This window comes from Eretmochelys imbricata, chromosome 1 (genome assembly GCF_965152235.1).
Source record: "Eretmochelys imbricata isolate rEreImb1 chromosome 1, rEreImb1.hap1, whole genome shotgun sequence".
NCBI lineage: Eukaryota > Metazoa > Chordata > Testudines > Cheloniidae > Eretmochelys > Eretmochelys imbricata.
Window position 1 is genome coordinate 61696437 of NC_135572.1, and position 20398 is coordinate 61716834.

Below are 20398 nucleotides of genomic sequence, written 5' to 3' on the forward strand. Positions count from 1 at the left end.
GGCATTGCTGGCACATGATGGCATATATCACATTGGTGGATGTGCAGGTGAACGAGCCTCTGATAGTGTGGCTGATGTTATTAGGCCCTGTGATGGTGACCCCTGAATAGATATGTGGGCACAGTTGGCAACGGGCTTTGTTGCAAGGATAGGTTCCTGGGTTAGTGGTTCTGTTGTGTGGTATGTGGTTGTTGGTGAGTATTTGCTTCAGGTTGGGGGGCTGTCTCCCGGCAAGGACTGGCCTGTCTCCCAAGATTTGTGAGAGTGTTGGGTCATCCTTCAGGATAGGTTGTAGATCCTTAATAATGCGTTGGAGGGGTTTTAGTTGGGGGCTGAAGATGATGGCTAGTAGTGTTCTGTTATTTTCTTTGTTAAGCCTGTCCTGTAGTAGGTGACTTCTGGGAACTCTTCTGGCTCTATCAATCTGTTTCTTCACTTCCGCAGGTGGGTATTGTAGTTGTAAGCATGCTTGATAGAGATCTTGTAGGTGTTTGTCTCTGTCTGAGGGGTTGGAGCAAATGCGGTTGTATTGCAGAGCTTGGCTGTAGACAATGGATCGTGTGGTGTGGTCAGGGTGAAAGCTGGAGGCATGTAGGTAGGAATAGCGGTCAGTAGGTTTCCAGTATAGGGTGGTGTTTATGTGACCATCGTTTATTAGCACTGTAGTGTCTAGGAAGTGGATCTGGACTGGACCAGGCTGAGGTTGATGGTGGGATGGAAATGTTGAAATCATGGTGGAATTCCTCAAGGGCTTCTTTTCCATGGGTCCAGATGATGAAGATGTCATCAATATAGCACAAGTAGAGTAGGGGCGTTAGGGGACGAGAGCTGAGGAAGCGTTGTTCTAAATCAGCCATAAAAATGTTGGCATACTGTGGGGCCATGCAGGTACCCATAGCAGTGCCGCTGATCTGAAGGTATACATTGTCCCCAAATGTAAAATAGTTATGGGTAAGGACAAAGTCACAAAGTTCAGCCACCAGGTTAGCCGTGACATTATCGGGGATAGAACACTATCTATCTTTAATCTCTCCTCATATGGGACTTGTTCCAAACCCCTAATCATTTTAGTTGCCCTTTTCTGAACCTTTTCTAATGCCAGTGTATAGTTTTCGAGATGAGGGGACCACATCTGTACGCAGTACTCAAAATGTGGGCATACCATGGATTTATATAAGGGCAATAAGATATTCTCCCTCTTATTCTCTATCCCTTTTTTAATTATTCCTAACATTCCATTTACTTTTTTGACTGCTGGTGCACACTTCGTGGATGTCTTCAGAGAATTATCCACGAAGACTCCAACATCTTTCTCCTGATTAGTTGTAGCTAAATTAGCCCCAAGTATATTTGGATACCATGGGGTGTAGTTTTGGGATGGGCTGGTAAGCACTGAAGTTGCTGTTTCATCCCCTTCAATCCTTTATACAAGATCAATTTTTCTTTCTTTGTTTACCTTCACAGTGTGTCACTAGACATGCTGGAAGGTTGCCAAGATGCCCTATTTGAAGGCGTCATTAATACAGACATGTATTATATTTCTTCAGCAGATGGTTAATACAAAGATGATGAAAAAGATGTGTTAGGTGAAAGTAAAAAGTTTTCTCTAAAAAAACATTTGAAAGAAGCTTTAAAAGGTTCTATATTCTTTTCAAAACTCTTTTTTTTTAAAATAAAGAACTATTCTGTAGTCAGTGAAACACCCCTACAATTATCATTTCATCCTGCAAAGAAGCTACTCTAGCGAACAAATAAACGCAATTAATTTAAACAATGAAATTCACAGTCCAACTCAAAATGGCTTTCTTGGTCTGCCTGGTATTCTGAAGTTCAACAAAATGTGCATTTGCTGAAGAGATTCCACGCTGCGTGTTGAAGTAAGGTCTTGTCTACACTCAACTTTTTCTGAAAATTGTTCTACTTTTTCAGCAAGAGCAGGAGCACCAGTGTAAGACATGGTACTTGCGACTTCTGGTGTTTCAATCATGTAGTCTAGCCAGGCTGTGAGCAGGGTTACATGGCAGGGTGGTAAAAATCTATGAGATCAGCCTATATTTAGTACTCTCACTGTTGGTACAGTGGAGTTGTACCAATACTATACCACAGGTGGGAGAGTTTCAGACATTCTCAGTGTAAATGCAGCCAAAATGAATCAGGTTGAGTCAAGCTGGAGGAGTTCTGTGGATATGCATAAGCAGAAAAATGGAAGTGATAGGCTTTGTGCAGAGAGACTGGGAAAATTATAGGGTTGGACTGGGTAAGCAAGGTCCATGCCAACAAAGGACAGAAAAGAGGTCTCCATGGAAGACAGCAGCAGCAAATAGGAGCAGTCACAGGGGAAGAGAGGCTAGTGACAGGCAGGGCTTGCAGCTGATTTGAAAGCGGAGAGAGAAGCTACTAAAGGAAAGGAACTGACAGGTGAGGGAAGAGAGTGGTAAACAGTGATGGATGCTGGAAATGGGGAGTGACGGCAGTACAAGGGGAAGCAATGGTCTTAGAAAGATGGTGAAGGGCTTTGGGGGCCCAACTCTTTCAGCCTGACTGGAAGTTCTCCAGTACCTGAGGGCCAGGGGATGTCTATGTATGTGGGACAGGTGTCTGGGACTGGTAATAATATGGATGAATACCCTTTAAAGAAAGAACACTATTTACTGCTAAGGTTCTCTACGTACAATTTAATTTCCCATCACTATATTTTGTACTGTAAAGTGCTATTTTCCCACTCGTGTTTATAAGCGCTTGAAATTAATGTGGTCTGTTAGTCTGCAGAGACACCTAAAGGGAGCACAAATTCCTAAAATATTGTCTGAAGCTTACATAAATAGTGAGTACTTCAGGAAATTTCTCAACAAGGAAATGGGGATAGTTATTAAACCAACATCAAGATGTTTAGAGCTAGATGGTGAATAGATCTGTATTTGGAGGGGGAAAGGGACAAGATATTTTCCCACCACTTTGCTCAGTGACACTCTAAGTAGGAGAGGGAATGAGAGTGGATTGGGCTCTTATTGCGGGAAGAGCATGCAGCACCTTTTGAAAGGATGTATCTAGGACTGCCACAGCCCATGCTACAACATCAGAGACAATGCCTCTGAAATGCCCTCCCTATGTTTTTAATTTAGTGCCCATCATCATAGTTTCTAAGGGCTGAACAAAATTAAGACACCCCAAACCAAGAGCTTTTCATTCTGTTTCTATGAGGGAAACAAATGTCTCGGGACCCCATCACTGCAGGCAATAACTTACATGCTACAATCTCACTCTTAGGGCTCAGGCCTCGCAAAATTATATTAATCTTAAAGTCAGTCAGATTTCAGGCTTGACTTATTGACCAATATTGCTGCAAAAGCATCTGACAGACTATACAAGTCTTGTTGCTAACGAGGCCGTGGTAAGGCTCCTCCATACAGAGCAATATCTGCAGGATTCAATTTAAGACTTCAAGAGACTTGGGAAAATGAAAATAAATACTATTTGACCATGATTTGATAATAGATTCCTCCATATATTAGGTGTTTATCACTCTTGTTGTGGTACAAATGGTTGAAGATTATTAGGTAAAGTTAATTATTTTGCACTGCACGTAAAAGTAATAACTTTTTAAAAAATTAACTCAGAGGTGGTCTTATTGACTGTATTATCACCTAACAGATATTATTCTGTTTATTTGCATTGTTAAAACAGACAAACTGAAAGTGATGTAGACTTTTAGTGGAGCCTAGAGAGCTTTGTTAGCATATGATAAAAGACAGTAAAGCAACAGAAGTCTCATAGCCGTGAGAACATTGTTATAACACTACAGGCAAGCATGGCATTTATAAATACATAAGGAGAAATTCCCTTCCCCAAAGAACTAAAACTCTAAGTTACATTTACCAGTTACATGATAAATTTTATAATTTACAATATTCTAGTGAGAAGGCAGGGTTTAATTTCATTTTGGGAGAGAAAGAATCTCTCCCCCTCCATTCTCGTACTGATGGATGAGGGATGTCATTCAAAAAAATGAAGAAAAGAGATTGCAGATATCACTTCCCCTGCCCACTTCTAGTTCTTCTTCCTACCCTTCCCTTTTGTACCTCCCATCATGGGGTAGTGGAGGGCGAAGAGGTGGAGTTATACTCTTGTCTCACTTATTATGCACCTTTCCGTCAGCAGCTCCACCCCTTTCATTTGTATTATTGTTCCTTTCATTTTTACCCTTCTTGGGACTCTCCCTCTTCCATGGTAGATGATTGTCCTTCTTCCCCCTTCCCACATCAGTTCATATTTTCCTTTTTCTTTCCTCTCCTCTGATAACTGCTGCCCTTATTAGAGCAGTGTGGTATAACTGAGACTATTGTGATGAGCTTAAGAAAATAATTTCAGCCTGAAAAGGTCAGGAAAAATCTAATTGTGAGATTTTAAAAGATTGTGGAATGATCTTTTAAGAGAAATGGGAGAAGACTCATCATTTGGGACATCTAAACCTAGATTCAGCAGACTGGAGAAGTTACTGAAGAAAACAATCCTGCACTGGCATTTGGGGGTGGGAAATGAAGGAGGGATGATATGATGTACATGATCTATTTTAATAGGCTTTTTCCATCAAAAGTTCTACAACTAACCATACTGGATACGTACGTCTTCTGGATGTTTATATCAACACGAACAGCTGTGCAAACTGCTGACAATGTTACAATTTGGGTACTCCCATATTACAACCATGTACTCATTACGGGTACGCCTACCCAGCAACTAGATATGGGCAAGCCAACTCAGATTCACGGGGCTTGGGCTACGGTGCTGTTTCATTGCTGTGTAGACGTCTGGGCTTGGGCTGGTGCCTGGGCTCTAGGACCCTGTGAGCTGGGAGGGTCCCAGAGCTCAAGCTTCATTCCACATTCTGCCCACATTCCGCCCCCAGGGCCCCGCCTCCCAGGGTTGCGGTGGTGCCACGTGCTCTCCCTCCTGCCGTGCTGGGGAGGCTGCAGCACCACCGCTATGCGCTCTCTCTCCTGCCACTCCGGGGCTGGGGAGAGGGGGCTGCGGGCACTAGCCAGCCCGAGGTAGGGACCAGCGGTCGCGGTGGGGAGGATGTGGGTTCCAGGGGCACAGAAGGGGCAGGGCCTCGGGTGGAAGAGGCGTGAGTCTGGGGGCTAGCCTCCCCCAGCCAGTGGTTCACACGCTGCCCATGCTCCAGTCTGATCCCAGAAGTCTACATAGCAATGAAACAGCACCGCAGTCCAAGCCCCATGAGCCCACATCAGCTGGCATGGGCCAGACTTGGGTTTTTCTCTGCTGTGTAGACATCCCCTAGGAGATCTAGTAACAGCCTGGGGGGACAACTGTGTAACAAGACTGTTAAAAGCTGTAGTATCAATAGCATCATGACTGTAATCTATAACTAGACTAAAACTTTAGTCTACACACAAAAGTTACCGCTTTAATTATAGTGATATAGTCAAAGTAGTATAACCCCCTAATATGGTGTGATGTTATCTTATTAAAATATGACCGTACAGACCATTGCTACAACCACTGTTATATATTTGCAACAAATCTTGTACGAAATGTAGCATGTAAGGTGTCTATGGAAAGGTTATGATTCGCTGAATATAATTATGTTATTTGTATGCATGTATCATTTTTGTATTTGAAGTTATAAGTATTGGCTCTATGCCTGTATTTCAAACGTTTGCTCCTGGGGTAATGCCCACAAGGTAGTTACCCAGCACATCTCAGAGGGACTATTCAAATTAAGTGGCCCATCAAAAGGACACTTAACTCACAATGGACCATGGGAGAAGCCCATCCAAACTGAATGGACTTTCCTGTAGATGTTCCATCTGAAGTATAGGTAATGGCTGCCTGCTATGACTAAGCAAAATGAAGCATGGACATGAGACTTGCCCATCTGACTCCACACTCCCATCTTTTACCTGCAATATTCCATTAGCTGTGCTGAGGGCTTTGTTTGAAACAATGGGTTTCCTTCCACATGGAAGAAGCTATAAAAGGCCCTGGAAATCCCTCCATTTTGCCTCTTTCCTGCTCAAACCTCTGAACTATGGACTTATACTAATGGGAGCATTCTAACCAAGAGACTGAGGTCCTTCCAATGATTTGAAAGCACCCAGAGACTTAACAAGCCAGAAGTTTATTCCATCGCTGCTACAAGTCTGAACCAAGAACTTTGCAATTATTGTATGTATTTGATTCCTTTAACCAATTTTAACTCTCACCTTTCTTTCTTTCTTTTTATAAATAAACCTTTAGATTTTAGATACTTAAGGACTGACATCAGCGTGATTTTTGGGTAAGATCTGAGTTGTATATTGACCTGGGTATGTGGCTGGTTCTTTGGGATCAGAAGAACCTTTTATTTGATGAGACTGGTTGTAAAGAACCACTCATCTTTAAATCCAGTGTTTTTGGGGGTGATAAAAGGACTGGAATATCTAAGGAAACTGCTTACCTGACTTCTTGTTAGCCAGTGTGGTGAGAGAGAAGTTTACTGTTGTTGCTGGTTTAGTATATTTATGGAGGAATAACCACCAATTTGGGGTGTGTCTGCCCTATTTCTCAGGAGTTTGTCCTGAATTTGGTATTCTCACTTGTGACCCACAAAGAAACGGTTACAGTTGTATGGATCCACGTTTACTGCTGTAGCTTATTTCAGTATTGGAAGAGGAATAAGTTATACCAGGATAAGGCACATGCATGCTGGTATAACTGCATCTACACTAAAGAGTTTACCAGTATAACTATTTTGGTAAAAAGTCACACTCTTAACTGAAATACTGGAATGAAATCTGTGCGTAGATCAGTCCTTAGACTATAGCTACTATAAAAGCAGTGTGTGCTGAGAAAGGAATGATTATTTTGTGACCTTTTAGAATAAGTAAGGGTTTGTGTACACTATGGGGAATACAATGGCATAGCTACGCTGCACTAACCTCATAATGTAGATACAGCCTATAGTGACAGAAGAGGGTTTTCCATCACCGTAGGTAATTCACCTCCCTGAGTGGCAGTAGCTAGGTTGACAGAAACATTCTTTCATCGACCTAGCTGCATCTATACCAGGGATTAGGTTGGCATAGCTATGCCACAAAGAGGAGTGAGTTTTTCCTACCCAGAGAGATGTGGCTACATCAATCTAAATTTTAAGTGTAGACCAGGTCTTAAATTGGATTGTATTCTACAGTAATGGTTGTGTACCATACATGTTGTCATTTGTTTTATGTAAATAAAATCTTAACCAGAAGTACAAAAGAGCAAATGACTCATACAGTGACTAATTCTTAGTGTGACTTAATTTTAACAACGTTCCTTCCATTCAGCATCTAAGTTGCTTATTATACATGCATACATACAAATTACACAAAAAAGGATCTTTTAAGAAGGAGGGCATTATAGCTTGTATTCATATCAAATGACACTGACCTGCAATGTGGATGTAATATTATTAGAGTAATTGATAAGGGAGTATGTGGTCTGAGCATTGGCCTGCTAAACCCAGGGTTGTGAGTTCAATCCTTGAGGGGGGCATTTAGGGATCTGGGGCAAAAATTGGGGATTGGTCCTGCTTTGAGCAGGGGGTTGGACTAGATGATCTCCTGAGGTCCCTTCCAACCCTGATATTCTATGATTCTATGTACTATGAAGGAATAATGATGCAAAGATTTACCAATTGTTTCCTGTCATTCAGGAAACTTGCTGCAAAGGATTAGAAGTTAAAGATACTTCCTTAGCCTTTCACATCTGCAGAATACATTATTGTTATTATGCATGATGCAAAAGTGGAATGTACAATCTCAGGGTACAGTATTTCTGCCCTTAAGGCCACAAAATTGAATTTCAGACATGACTAAAGATGAGAGGTAATAAAAACAGCAGAAAGAGATTGGGGAAGGAAAAACAGGAAGGAGAGTTCTGCTATGCCTCTGCCATGCAACAAAGGGGAATTAGAATCAGCAGATCTTAGCCACTGGATTGGTGCTGGACTCCAGAGAGAAGGAAGTTATCCAGGAAACAAAACATAGGCAGAATCTTTATACCACAGAAAAAAGGATTTTCAAAAGGCGAAGACTTTCTAAACGAAAAAAAGACACACAAAGCCTGGACCTACAGAGGAGTCACTGCACAGATCAACTATATTCCTGAGAGACTTGTAGTGATTAAGATTAGCAGGGAAAAAGATTAAAGTAACTTACGTTATACTGATGATTAGCCACAGGTTTATAATTGGTTGTTACAGCTTTGTCCAATTGCTGTGATAGTCTTACAGGTTTAGAAGATTCTTCTATCTGTAGCCTTCAATAGAGAAAGAGTATAATTATTAAAAACTTCACAATACGTACACCACTACTGAATTTATTCTAAGAATCAACAAGTATGGACCAACTCTAATCAAAGGTGAATTGCAAAGAAAAGTAGTATTTGTACACTCTGCCCCCTTTTTAATATTTATAATTGTTGTTATTTTTTTTCAAATACATCAAATATACCATAACACCAGATTAATCATAAATCTTTTTATTTTTTAAATCAGGTCTGGTCTATCCTATTTTTGCTCGAGAACTCTATGGACTGCTAGGAAATCTTGGGATTAAGCCATCCAGAAGATATTAAAAACAATTGAGTGGGGATGGTCAGATTTATTAACACATAATTTAACTCAAAAGCATGACGAACTCTTGAGAGAAAAAGTTTTCTTTGTTAAAGATTCAAATCCACACCTCTAGTTCATTCAATGGAAGGCTGTGGAAAACACTCACTTCAGCTATGCAGTCCTCCAAGGAGCCTTCCACCACAACTAGGAAAGAATAGTCTTAATGTCCCTAGTATTTTAAAGATAAATATAAAAACATGCAGAAGAGACTTTTCAGGCCTTCATCTTGCATGACAAAGAAGCAATAAAGAGCACAATTTTTTTTTTGCAAGTCACTTGTAAAAGGCATGAATGCAGGGATACATTTATCCAAGTTTGGAACAACATATGATCAGTCAGCATGCTAAGATATATAACAAAAGTGACCATAAAGCAGTCTCTTAGTCCAAAGTTACTGTACATCAATTTTTGAATGCCTAGTCTAAGGTTCAAATTTACACAATTTTTGCTAATTCCATCACACTAAAAGTAATTTAAGGACAAAGGAATTATTGTGCTGGGCCAGACCCAGCCCTCCATCTTATTCAGTATCACTGGCACAAACAACTGCTTCAAAGGAAGGTGCAAGAAACCCTGCAGTAGAAAGTTATAGGATAACTTGCCCCCAGAGAAAATTTAAATTAATTTCTGCTTGACATCACCACTTAAATAAAACAAAACCTTTCAAGCAGTGAAATAGTTTTTCCGTAAAGGCACACTTTACAGATACAAATATCAATTTTTAATCATACATGATCCAAGTATTGTATAATAGTAAATAGGGCTATCAAGTGATAAAAAAAAATGTATCACGCTTAATCACACTGTTAACCGAAAATAGAATACCATTTAAATATTTTTGGATGTCTTCTACATTTTCAAATATATTGATTTCAATTACAACACAGAATACAAAGTGTACAGTGCTCTCTTTATATTTATTTTTGATTACAAGTATTTGCTCTGTAAAAAAACCAACAGTAATAGTATTTTTCAATTCACCTAATACAAGTACTGTAGTACAATCTCTTAATCATGAAAGTTGAACTTACAAATGTAGAATTATGTACAAAAAATCTGTATTCAAAAATAAAACGATGTAAAATTTTAGAGCCTGCAAGTCCACACAGTCCCACTTTTTGTTAAGCCAATCACTCAGACAAACAAGTTTGTTTACATTTGCAGGAGATAATACTGCCCGGTTCTTGTTTACAATGTCGCTTGACAGTGAGAACAGGCATTCTCATGGCACTGTTGCAGCCGGAATCGCAAGGTTTTACGTGCCAGATGCACTAAAGATTCATATGTCCCTTCATGCTTCAACCCCCATTCCAGGGGACATGCATCCATGCTGATGACAGGTTCTGCTCGATAAGAATCCAAAGCAGTTCGGACAGACACATGTTCATTTTCATCATCTGAGTCAGATGCCACCAACAGAAGGTTGATTTTCTTTTTTGGTGGTTCGGGTTCTGTAGTTTCCGTATTAGAGTGTTGCTCTTTTAAGACTTCTGAAAGCATGCTCCACACTTCATCCCTCTCAGATTTTAGAAGGCACTTCAGAGTCTTAAACCTTGGGTCGAGTGCAGTTGCTATCATTAGAAATCTCACATTGGTACCTTCTTTGCGTTTTGTGAAATCTGCGGTGAATGTGTTCTTAAAAGGAACAACATGTGCTGGGTCATCATCTGAGACTGCTATAACATGAAATATATGGCAGATTGTGGGTAAAACAGCAGGGGACATACATTTTTCTCCCAAGGAGTTCAGTCACAAATTTAATTAACATTTTTTTTTAACAAGTGTCATCAGCATGGAAGCATGTCCTCTGGAATGATGGCTGAAGCATGAAGGGGCATACAAATGTTTAGGATATCTGGCATGTAAATACCTTGCAATGCTGGTTACAAAAGTGCCATGCAAAAGCCGGTTCTCACTTTCTAATGGCACTGTAAATAGGAAGAGGGCAGCAGTATCTCCTGTAAATGTAAACAAACTTGTTTGTCTTAGCGATTGACTGAACAAGAAGTAGGAATGAGTGGACTTGTAGGCTCTGAAGTTTTACATTGTTTTGTTTTTGAGTGCAGTTATGTAACAAAAAAAAAAAAATCTACATCTGTAAGTTCCACTTTCACGACAAAGATTGCACTACAGTACTTGTATGAGGTGAACTGAAAAATACTATTTCTTATCATTTTTACAGTGCAAATATTTGTAATAAAAAATAATATACACTTTGATTTCAATTACAACACAAAAAGAAAAGGAATACTTGTGGCACCTTAGAGACTAACCAATTTATTTGAGCATAAGCTTTCGTGAGCTACAGCTCACTTCATCAGATGCATACTGTGGAAAATACAGAAGATGTTCTCATATATACAAACCATGAAAAAATGGGTGTTTACCACTACAAAAGGTTTTCTCTCCCCCCACCCCACTCTCCTGCTGGTAATTACTGTATTTATTTGTTTTGATTTTGTGCTTGAAAGCAAAAGACCAAAAAATGTTATATGCCTTCTAAGCAGTCGCTAAACAGATAATTACTGCTTTTGTGGTTCATAAAACTTTTATAGTTCTTTACATTTTTTCCTGGATTTACTTTCATAATTAAAGTTCTGTTACCCTAAAAGAAACAGTTAGAGTAATTACCAGCAGGAGAGTGGGGTGGGGGTAGAGAAAACCTTTTGTAGTGGTAAACACCCATTTTTTCATGGTTTGTATGTATAAGAACATCTTCTGTATTTTCCACAGTATGCATCTGATGAAGTGAGCTGTAGCTCACGAAAGCTTATGTTCAAATAAATTGGTTAGTCTCTAAGGTGCCACAAGTACCCCTTTTCTTTTTGCGAATACAGACTAACACGGCTGTTACTCTGAAACCTGTAATTACAACACAGAATACAAGATGTATGAAAATGTAGAAAAACTTCCAAAATATTTAATACATTTCAATTGGTATTTTATTGTTTAGCAGTGCAATTAAAATGCAGTTCATCGCAATTAATTTTTTTACTCACGATTAATTTTTTTTGAGTTAATGCGTGAGTTAACTGCTATTAATTGGCAGCCCTAATAGTAAGTGAACCATGACGTCTGTCTGGTACTGAAGGAAAAACACTGACACTAAGGCAACACAAAATACAACACCTGAAAAACCACCAGATAATATAAAAAATCATGAGATTAAAAACGTCAAAGTTCTCTGATCTCTTTAGTTCTGCTTGTTCCTATCCATGCACTTGTAAAATATAGTTTGAAAAGATACATTTGAAAACCACTGTGTCAGATATATAAGATTAAATCCAACATAGACTTTTACAGTTTACATTGACAATGGGAGAATCTGCTCTTTTTGTCTCTAATAGAAAAATAAATTATAATGACAGAAACAATGTGTTTATTTTAGAGAATTTCAGAAGGAAAATAAGTTAAGATCTATTATATACAGCTGCTGGAGATTCAATAATCATCCTTCAAATCTAGCATCTCTGAGCACCGGGTCGCAGTCAGATTTTCTTCTACAGAGATATATATTCCACTTCCTTTGGGATTTTTGTAAATTATTTGTTTAATAGTTTCAGGGTGTCTTAAAAATACATCTGCCTTGTACTCTAAACCCGAGTTAAGTATGCCAACATTCCTAATTAAAGCCAACCCTGAAAAAAACATAGTTTAAAACACCTTCACTACATAAGTATTAGCCAATTTTTCCTCTAACTGTCTGGGAGTAGTTTTCCCCCGGGGTTTAATTTAATTCTTGCCTATTGCCCCCAGCTCCTGTTCTTTCAAATGAAAGCAGCATTTTTTAATTTTAAAAGTTTCTTTTGTCTTCTGGTCTAATCAGTTACTGTTACATGTTATTGATTTGGTTACCAAAGCACTCTCAAGTGCATAGACTGATTTTTGCAGAAGGGATGAGGAGGACAAAACAGTGAAAGTAAATTTGAATGTCTTCTCCCCAGCTCCAATGGACATCATAACCCAAATTCTGCCCTGTTCTCAGTTTCATGTAACCCATACGTGAGTGAGGTTAAACACGGTGAAATTCAGGACATTATATGTCAGTCTCTCTTCCCCTTTTCCTCTCATTTGGCAATGTGGGTCTTTGAGTCTTCCTCATGCCCGATTTTTTCCCGATTCACTTGTCTACTACAAGGCCCCTCTTTTAGGCAATCCTCCTCCTAGAAAAGGAGGACAAGAGACAGTTCCTGACAAAATCGCTCAGTGCTGTTCCTTGTCTTTGCCAAAGCGGTTTCTAGAGATGAAGTAGGTATTGTGTGCTAAATTTGCATTTCTCAGGAAATACGTGACTATAGCTTAGGTTTGAATTTAGATGCTCTGCCATTAGGCTACTAGAACAACCTCCTCAAGGCCATTTCAGTGTCTCTACTTTTCTCTTTCTGGTTATTTTAAATTTTCCTCTTGTTCCCATCATCCCTTCACACCACCACACAGCACCCTTGCAATAGTGGAGGATTGTACCTATGCTGCTGAACATAACACATCCCCAGTAGCACTGCCAAGATACAATGTGTTCTGCGGGCAAATGCTGAGATATGGTCTCCTCTTTAGGATTCCCCACATGAGCAATTTAATAACACTTAGTAAATAATCATCTAATTATTTACATTTCTAAAGCACTGTACTGATGTTAGCTAATAATCATAGACGATTAGGGTTGGAAGAGATCTCAGGAAGTCATCTAGTCCAACCCCCTGCTCAAAGCAGGACCAACCCCAAATAAGTCATCCCAGACAGGGCTTTGTCAAGCCGGGCCTTAAAAGCCTTTAAGGATGGAGATTCCACCACCTCCCTAGGTAACCCATTCCAGTGCTCCTCCACCACCTTCCTAGTGAAATAGTGTTTCCTAATATCCAACCTAAACCTCCCCCACTGCAACTTGAGACCATGGCTCCTTGTTCTGTCATCTGCCACCACAGAGAACTGCGTAGCTCCATCCTCTTTGGAGCCCCCTTCAGGTAGTTGAAGGCTGCTATCAAAACCCCCCTCACTCTTCCCTTCTGCAGACTAAACAAGTCCAGTTCCTTCAGCCTCTCCTTGTAAGTAATGTGCCCCAGCCCTCTGATCATTTTTGCCTTCCGCTAGACTCTCTCCAATTTTTCCACATCCTTTCTGTAGTGGGGGGCCCAAAACTGGACACAATACTCCAGATGTGGCCTCAGCAGGGCCGAATAGAGGGGAATAATCACTTCCCTCAATCTGCTGGCAATGCTCCTACTAATGCAGCCCAATATGTCGTTAGCCTTCTTGGCAACGAGGACACACTACTAACTCATATCCAGCTTCTCGTCCACTGTAATCCCCAGGTCCTTTTCTGCAGAACTGCTGCTTAGCCAGTTGAACCCCAGCCTGTAGCAGTGCATGGGATTCTTCTGTCCTAAGTACAGGACTCTGCACTTGCCCTTGTTGAACCTTATCACATTTCTTTTGGCCCAATCCTCCAATTTGTCTAGGTCACTCTGGACCCTATCCCTACCCTCCAGCGTATCTACCTCTCCCTCCAGCTTAGTGTCATCGCAAACTTGCTGAGGGTGTAATCCATCTCATCATCCAGATCATTAATGAAGATGTTGAACAAAACCGGACCCAGGACAGACCCCTGGGGCACTCCGCTTGATGCCGGCTGTCAACTAGACATGGAACCATTGATCATTACCCATTGAGCCACCTTTCTATCCATGTTACAGTCCATTCATTCAATCCATACTTTTTTAACTTGCTAGCAAGAATACTGTGAGAGACCATATCAAAAGCTTTGCTAAAGTCAAGATATAGCACATCCACCGCTTTTTCCGTATCCACAGAGCCACTTATCTCATCATAGAAGGCAATTAGGTTGGTCAGGCATGACTTGCCCATGGTGAATCCATGTTGACTGTTCCTGATCACCTTTCTCTCCTCCAGATGCTTCAAAATGGATTCCTTGAGGACCTGCTCCATGATTTTTCCAGGGATTGAGGTGAGGCTATAGTTCCCCAGATTCTCCTTCTTCCCTTTTTTAAATATGGGCACTATATTTGTCTTTTTCCAATCATCTGAGTTTTCAGAGATAATGGCCAATGGCTCTGCAATCACATCAGCCAACTCCCTCAGCACCCTCGGATGCATTAGATCCAGACTCATGGACTTGCGCATGTCCAGCTTGTGCATGCCTAACAACAATGCGGGGAAGTTTCCCCATATTATAGATATGGAAACAGAGGCATAGAAGTTAAATAACTTGCCCAGAACTGGATACTGAGTCTGTGGCAAAGCCAGGACTAGGACTCATTGGTTCCTTGCTTCTAACCCTGTGTTCAAGTCCACTAGATCTCACTGCTATTGTGGTAATAGGCCAAATGTAAACCAATGCCTTTCCATTCTGCACATTCCTTCCTACCAACAATTCCCCATTACAGTACATTTATCAGGTAAATATATTTGTCTATAGCTATATTAAAATCAATCTGAATACCTCCATCTTCTTCTAGGGTTAGTGGGAACTGAGGGCACTTAGCATTTTGCAGGATCAAACCCTGCATACTGATATGTGACTTCAATACTGAAATACTCACTATGGCTTTTCAACACCTCCAGCCGCTGCACTGAGAGGAAAACAGCCATGGAATAATAAATCTTCTGCACAGATGAATATAATCTTGATAAAATAACACTACTTTCAAAATAAAACTGAAAGTATGGGTTTGAACACCTCATAATACACGGGGAATAGCCTTATGGTTGTTATGCCAAAATTGCTGCTGCTCAATTAATCAGAAATTTTGACCATAGTTAATGCAATCAAGAGATCTGCAAGCACAGTACCTGTTATGGATTGGAGACCATTTAAGGCCAAAGAAGAGCACTTCCATGTTTCAACATTTTAATTAAAATTATATTAAAATGCACAAACTCTTACTATCCATTTCAGTGAAGCTTCTAAAAATTAACCTACTTTGCATACAAGCAAGACAGTAATTTCTTACATTTACATTTCTTAAAAACAGTTGCCATGCAGTCTAGTATTTTTATGTTAACACTAGAGCAGTGGTATTTTCCAGAATACCTATGTCTGCCGTCTTCAAAGAGTGACAGGCCTTGTGGGATCTTTGTTTTGACTAAATATATGTCTGTAATCGTTACGTTTTGAGCGCCACATTTCAATACTAAGCAAAAGAAAAGCAGTCATGAATGTAATGTGAAGCCCCCGCCTCCAACACAGAGTATTTGTAAGGAGAGGTTGAAAAAATTCTTGCCTTTATGGAGAATGAGAGAGAATTCTACCAAATGGAACTTGCAAGCCAAGTCAACTTGTTTGAGCAGATGTTGGCAAGCTCACTTCCAAGATGTACCACCTTCCATTGGCAGCAATTCTCCAGTTGAAATCACTGTATCTGTCACCCACTAAGGTCTAAGAAATATCAATGTGGTAGTTCAATGTTTCTTCTGATTTCTGCACTAAAGGTTCCCTGAGTGTGATCCATGAACCACTGGTGGTCCACAGAAAGCTAGCTGATAACATAGGGGCTAACTTTTCTTCCTGTTTCCAGCTGCTGAACTGCAGTACAGAAAGCTAAAAATATATCAATTTCCTAAAATCACTCTTTAACATAAGCAATTATTGCACTTGCCACAAAGATGTTCTGCATTTGTAAGTGGGAGGAATGGTGAGCCATGAGATATTCTTTTTAATATGTGTCCACACTATGAAAATGATGGACAACCTGCTCCTTCCATCTCTTGCCCCATTGGACCATCTTTCCCATTTTTTGTTTTCTTATGTCTTCACACTGTCTTGTAGAATTATGGCATCCAAACACATCTCCAGATGTTTTGAATCATCGGGGGTCCATGTTGGATAACATTCACAATATTTTCCTCTGGTACTCTGATGCCAGCTGCTCTGTCACTTTGCTCAGAAGCCCCAGAACGTGCAGTTACGAACAGCTGAGAAGCATGATAGATACAAACACACTAATATTGTTCCAGTAGTTGACAGAACTTTGCAGTGTGGATGAACTAAACCATGTTTGGCCCATAATAGTGTAAAAGCAGTTCTATGGAATAATTCTACCCAACATATTTATAAACTCCAGTGCATTACTCTGACATAATTCTGTATAAAAAAATTTTAAAAATTCTGCACACAATATTTTAAAATTTTGCATATTTTATTTGTCTAAATAATGCAATATAATCATATTGGGTTTAACTATTTTGGTAATTTATTTAAACTACAATACAGTGGATGGAGAATGGGAGTGGGGAGCATTGGAGAAAATCCCCAAATCCCCTTTCCTAATACTAATGTAGCTAGGTTTGACCCTTTACTTCTAGTTATTAGTAACCAAATATATGCATCTATATGCTCAGTGTTACATCATAGGCAACTGAAGAGCAAGTGAGGGCTGGGAAATCAAACTCACAATTTATATTGGCTACTGACTATCTCCAGAAAGGTCAGTAGCAAACAATTCATGGAGCACAGTTTGATAGGAAATTTTTCAGTCCAAAAATTTAGACCAGTTCTAATCACTATAAGCATTTATAAGGCCATAGTGTCTTTTATACCACTCTGGCCATGTAAGGGAGCCTTAAAACCTTTACACCTGTTTTATACTCCTGGGGGAATTCACAGAGAGAATGGGAACAATTCACTAAGCAGGCAGACTGCTACATTCTGCTCTGCCTGAGGGGACAAAGCCTGCCTCATGCCTACCTACTCAGAAATACCCCGAAGCCCTGCCCCTCCCTGCCAAGAATGCTGCAATAGCAAGCGAGAGGGAGAGTGTGTCTCCATCTCTTACAGGCACGACTCCCCACCTTTCCCAGCAGTGATTTACATCTCTACCAGCTGGTTCAGGCGCCTAAACTGACCTGCCTGCGCTGCCGGGGAGAGGCAAGTGACAGCTATTGCGGCTTCCCTTTGCTTCCCTGTCAGAAGTAATTTTTCTGAGGGGAACCAAAGAAATCTGTGGGGGGCATGAATTCTGTGCACACACACTGACGCAGAATTCCCCCAGGAGCAACAGTGCAGACCATGCTTTCAACCACAAAATAAGGCAGATTTTGTCAGAGCAAAATACAATCTTCCTATATTGATGAAATACAGTTGGACGGTATAACCCATCCTTGAAGCTAACATTCCTATATTTCATTATTTTTGCTCATTTTGAAAAAAAAAAAAAAAAAAAAAACATTTCCACATTCAAGTAATTAGTCTTTTAAATGAGGTAACAGAAGTTTTCCATGTGGAACTATATTAGCCTTTTAGATTGAAGTTTCAACATGTTAGAGGGATAATTATTTTAAAATACATCTTTGTGAAAGTAAACTAAGAAACTAATACCAGCCTGAAAAAGACTATGAACAATGACACACAAAAGTATAGGTTTTATAGACATTTTTCTCAGAGATGCTATTTTGAAACTTAACTGAAATACTGATGGCAGGAATAAAAAGTCAACAGTCAGAATCACTGGTGACAATGAAGTAAAGGACCAGTGACTTTTCACCATAACACTCCTTTTAGCAGAAGTACTAACTAGGGCTCCAAGGTGCTATGGTATGGACAAGCACCCCATTGTGCTAGGAGCTACACAAAGGCAATCTTTTTGGATTTAGCGTTTCCATATTCCTTCTAGTTAAAATAACTGCCACCATAGCACATTTTAGTGTCTGGCCAAGAAAACAGAATGCAGACTTTTTCCAAAGTCACCACTAAATTATGTAAAGCTTCCACCAGAGCGTGCACTGTAGTTTTCTCCCCCACCGTCCAAGATCAAATGGATCTCCTCTGCGTCATGCCAGTGTGGCATCAAATTGTTCACATCATTACCAAGTCAATGTGCTGTATATGTCAACTGATTTGTTGTTACGACTATGATTGAAGAAGAAAAAGTTTCAGGAAGGTTAGAATTGTAGTATGTTACTTCTCAATATCATAAAAAAGTAGCAAATAACTGAGGGCAGTATGCACACGAAAATAAATAACTGTTCATCACTTTATGCATTAATAGTATTTTCCACTGTTGGAAAAATAAACTTATGGTTCTAGACAGATGATTTGGCCTGATTAATTTTTGATTGCAAAAGAATTTCCAGGTTCTGAAGTAAGGTATTAATCAGAGTTATAGCTGAGGCTACAGCTTGGAATTAATAAAATTTCTGAGAGTAATATTGCAAAGATAGGAATGAAGAGCTTTAATATACCCTTGATTTTGTATTTGGTTTTACTTATGCAGGGCACTAACACACACAGCTTTCTTACACAATGTTTCGATGACATCTGCCAAAAGAAACCAAATGACCTTTTTGCTTTGCACTCCAATTATACTAGTGGCAGGTTTTCCTTTTGATTCTGTTCTCTGGTTGGATAATCATTTCTGAAGCAATATAGTACATTATCTAAATGCATGTAAAGTATAACTTCACCTTCTTTTCCTTTTGTGTTTATAGTGGACTACAGATACCTTATTCAGATTCATGTACCATGTTTTCTTTAACTTAGTCCTTTCTAACTAATATTTGAAACAAGCCTATTAATTATACAGTACACCAAGGGTTTGATCATACAAGGGGATGAACACCTCTTGACAGATGCTGAACACTCTCAACTCCCATAATTCAATGGGAATTGAGAGAGCTCAGCACCTTGCAGGACAGACCTTAATAAAATCACTCTATTAGAGAAAAATTTCCAATTACAAACTGTATGATAAATTACCATAATGGGTACACAATGTAAGCAATGCTTATTACGTAACAATAATAATACTGTCAGACTGTCCCTGTTGTAGATTTATCACTATGATTACTCTAAATTCAAAGACATTAAAATTATCAACATGAAAATTAAATATATATTTTAAATATACAGTCAAAACATACAAATCAAGTTTGTTTGTTTGTTTTTTACAGGCAACGTGATACAGAATCCTAACCTGTTTAATATCCACTTTATCAATCAAGTTACTTTAAGGTCCAACTGTCACAAAGGATCAAAGTTTACCTGGAAACCCATCATTTGAAAGCCTAATGGGGTGTGGAACAAGGGCTGAAATGCTTCCAAAGAATAAAATCTTGGACATTTCTTATATAAACCTTTCATAATTTAAAATAACTCAACATGGTTCTCATCCAATACTAAATAATTCATAAATAAATGACCTCTAAGATACATACGCCTCTGCACAATTTAACAGCAACTGCAACTATTAGGATATACCATGTAATAACATAAAGTTAATAATTCTCTTTTTTCCCCTTCTATACACTCCACTACTTCATCAAACCAAGGTTTTACTTATTTTGTACTGACACATAATCACCTTCAGTTCTGATTCCCGCTGTGACTCCTCTTTGCTGTTAACTGCTTTTTCACTGACCAGAACTGTCTGAAGTGTTTCTTTCCCTTTGTTACCAGCACATGCACACCATTACTTTAGTTTCTTAATACCACCTCACTGTTTGCGTCTCAGACACAGAATTGCTTTACCAAAATAGTTTGAATTTTCTCAGTCTTTTCCAAACTTAAACGACTCTTACTGCTTTAGTATTGCTTTCTTAACAAGTATTACCAGGCCCCAGAAGTAAGTGATTGCAAGTGTGCTGGTTTAGACCCCACTTCAGAAAAGCATTTAAACCTGTGCTCAGAGTTGTATGCTATCCTGAAGAAGGTTTACTGAAGTCAGAGCCTTAGCCTGGAACTGTTTCTCTGCCTTGTGATTCACTCATCTTTTCTCCTCTGCCTTCTACTCT

At 39.5% G+C, this 20398-nt stretch overlaps 1 protein-coding gene across 2 annotated transcripts in view; it reads right to left on the reverse strand.

Moving 5' to 3' along the window:
- The window catches only part of GTF2F2 (general transcription factor IIF subunit 2), a 127392-nt gene that overhangs the window by 16760 nt on the left and 90234 nt on the right, over window positions 1–20398 (reverse strand). For both annotated transcript variants that reach the window (XM_077811702.1, XM_077811694.1), the window contains one exon: window positions 8199–8298. In XM_077811702.1, the coding sequence (XP_077667828.1) occupies window positions 8199–8298 (100 nt within the window). The remainder of the gene's footprint in view (window positions 1–8198; window positions 8299–20398) is intronic.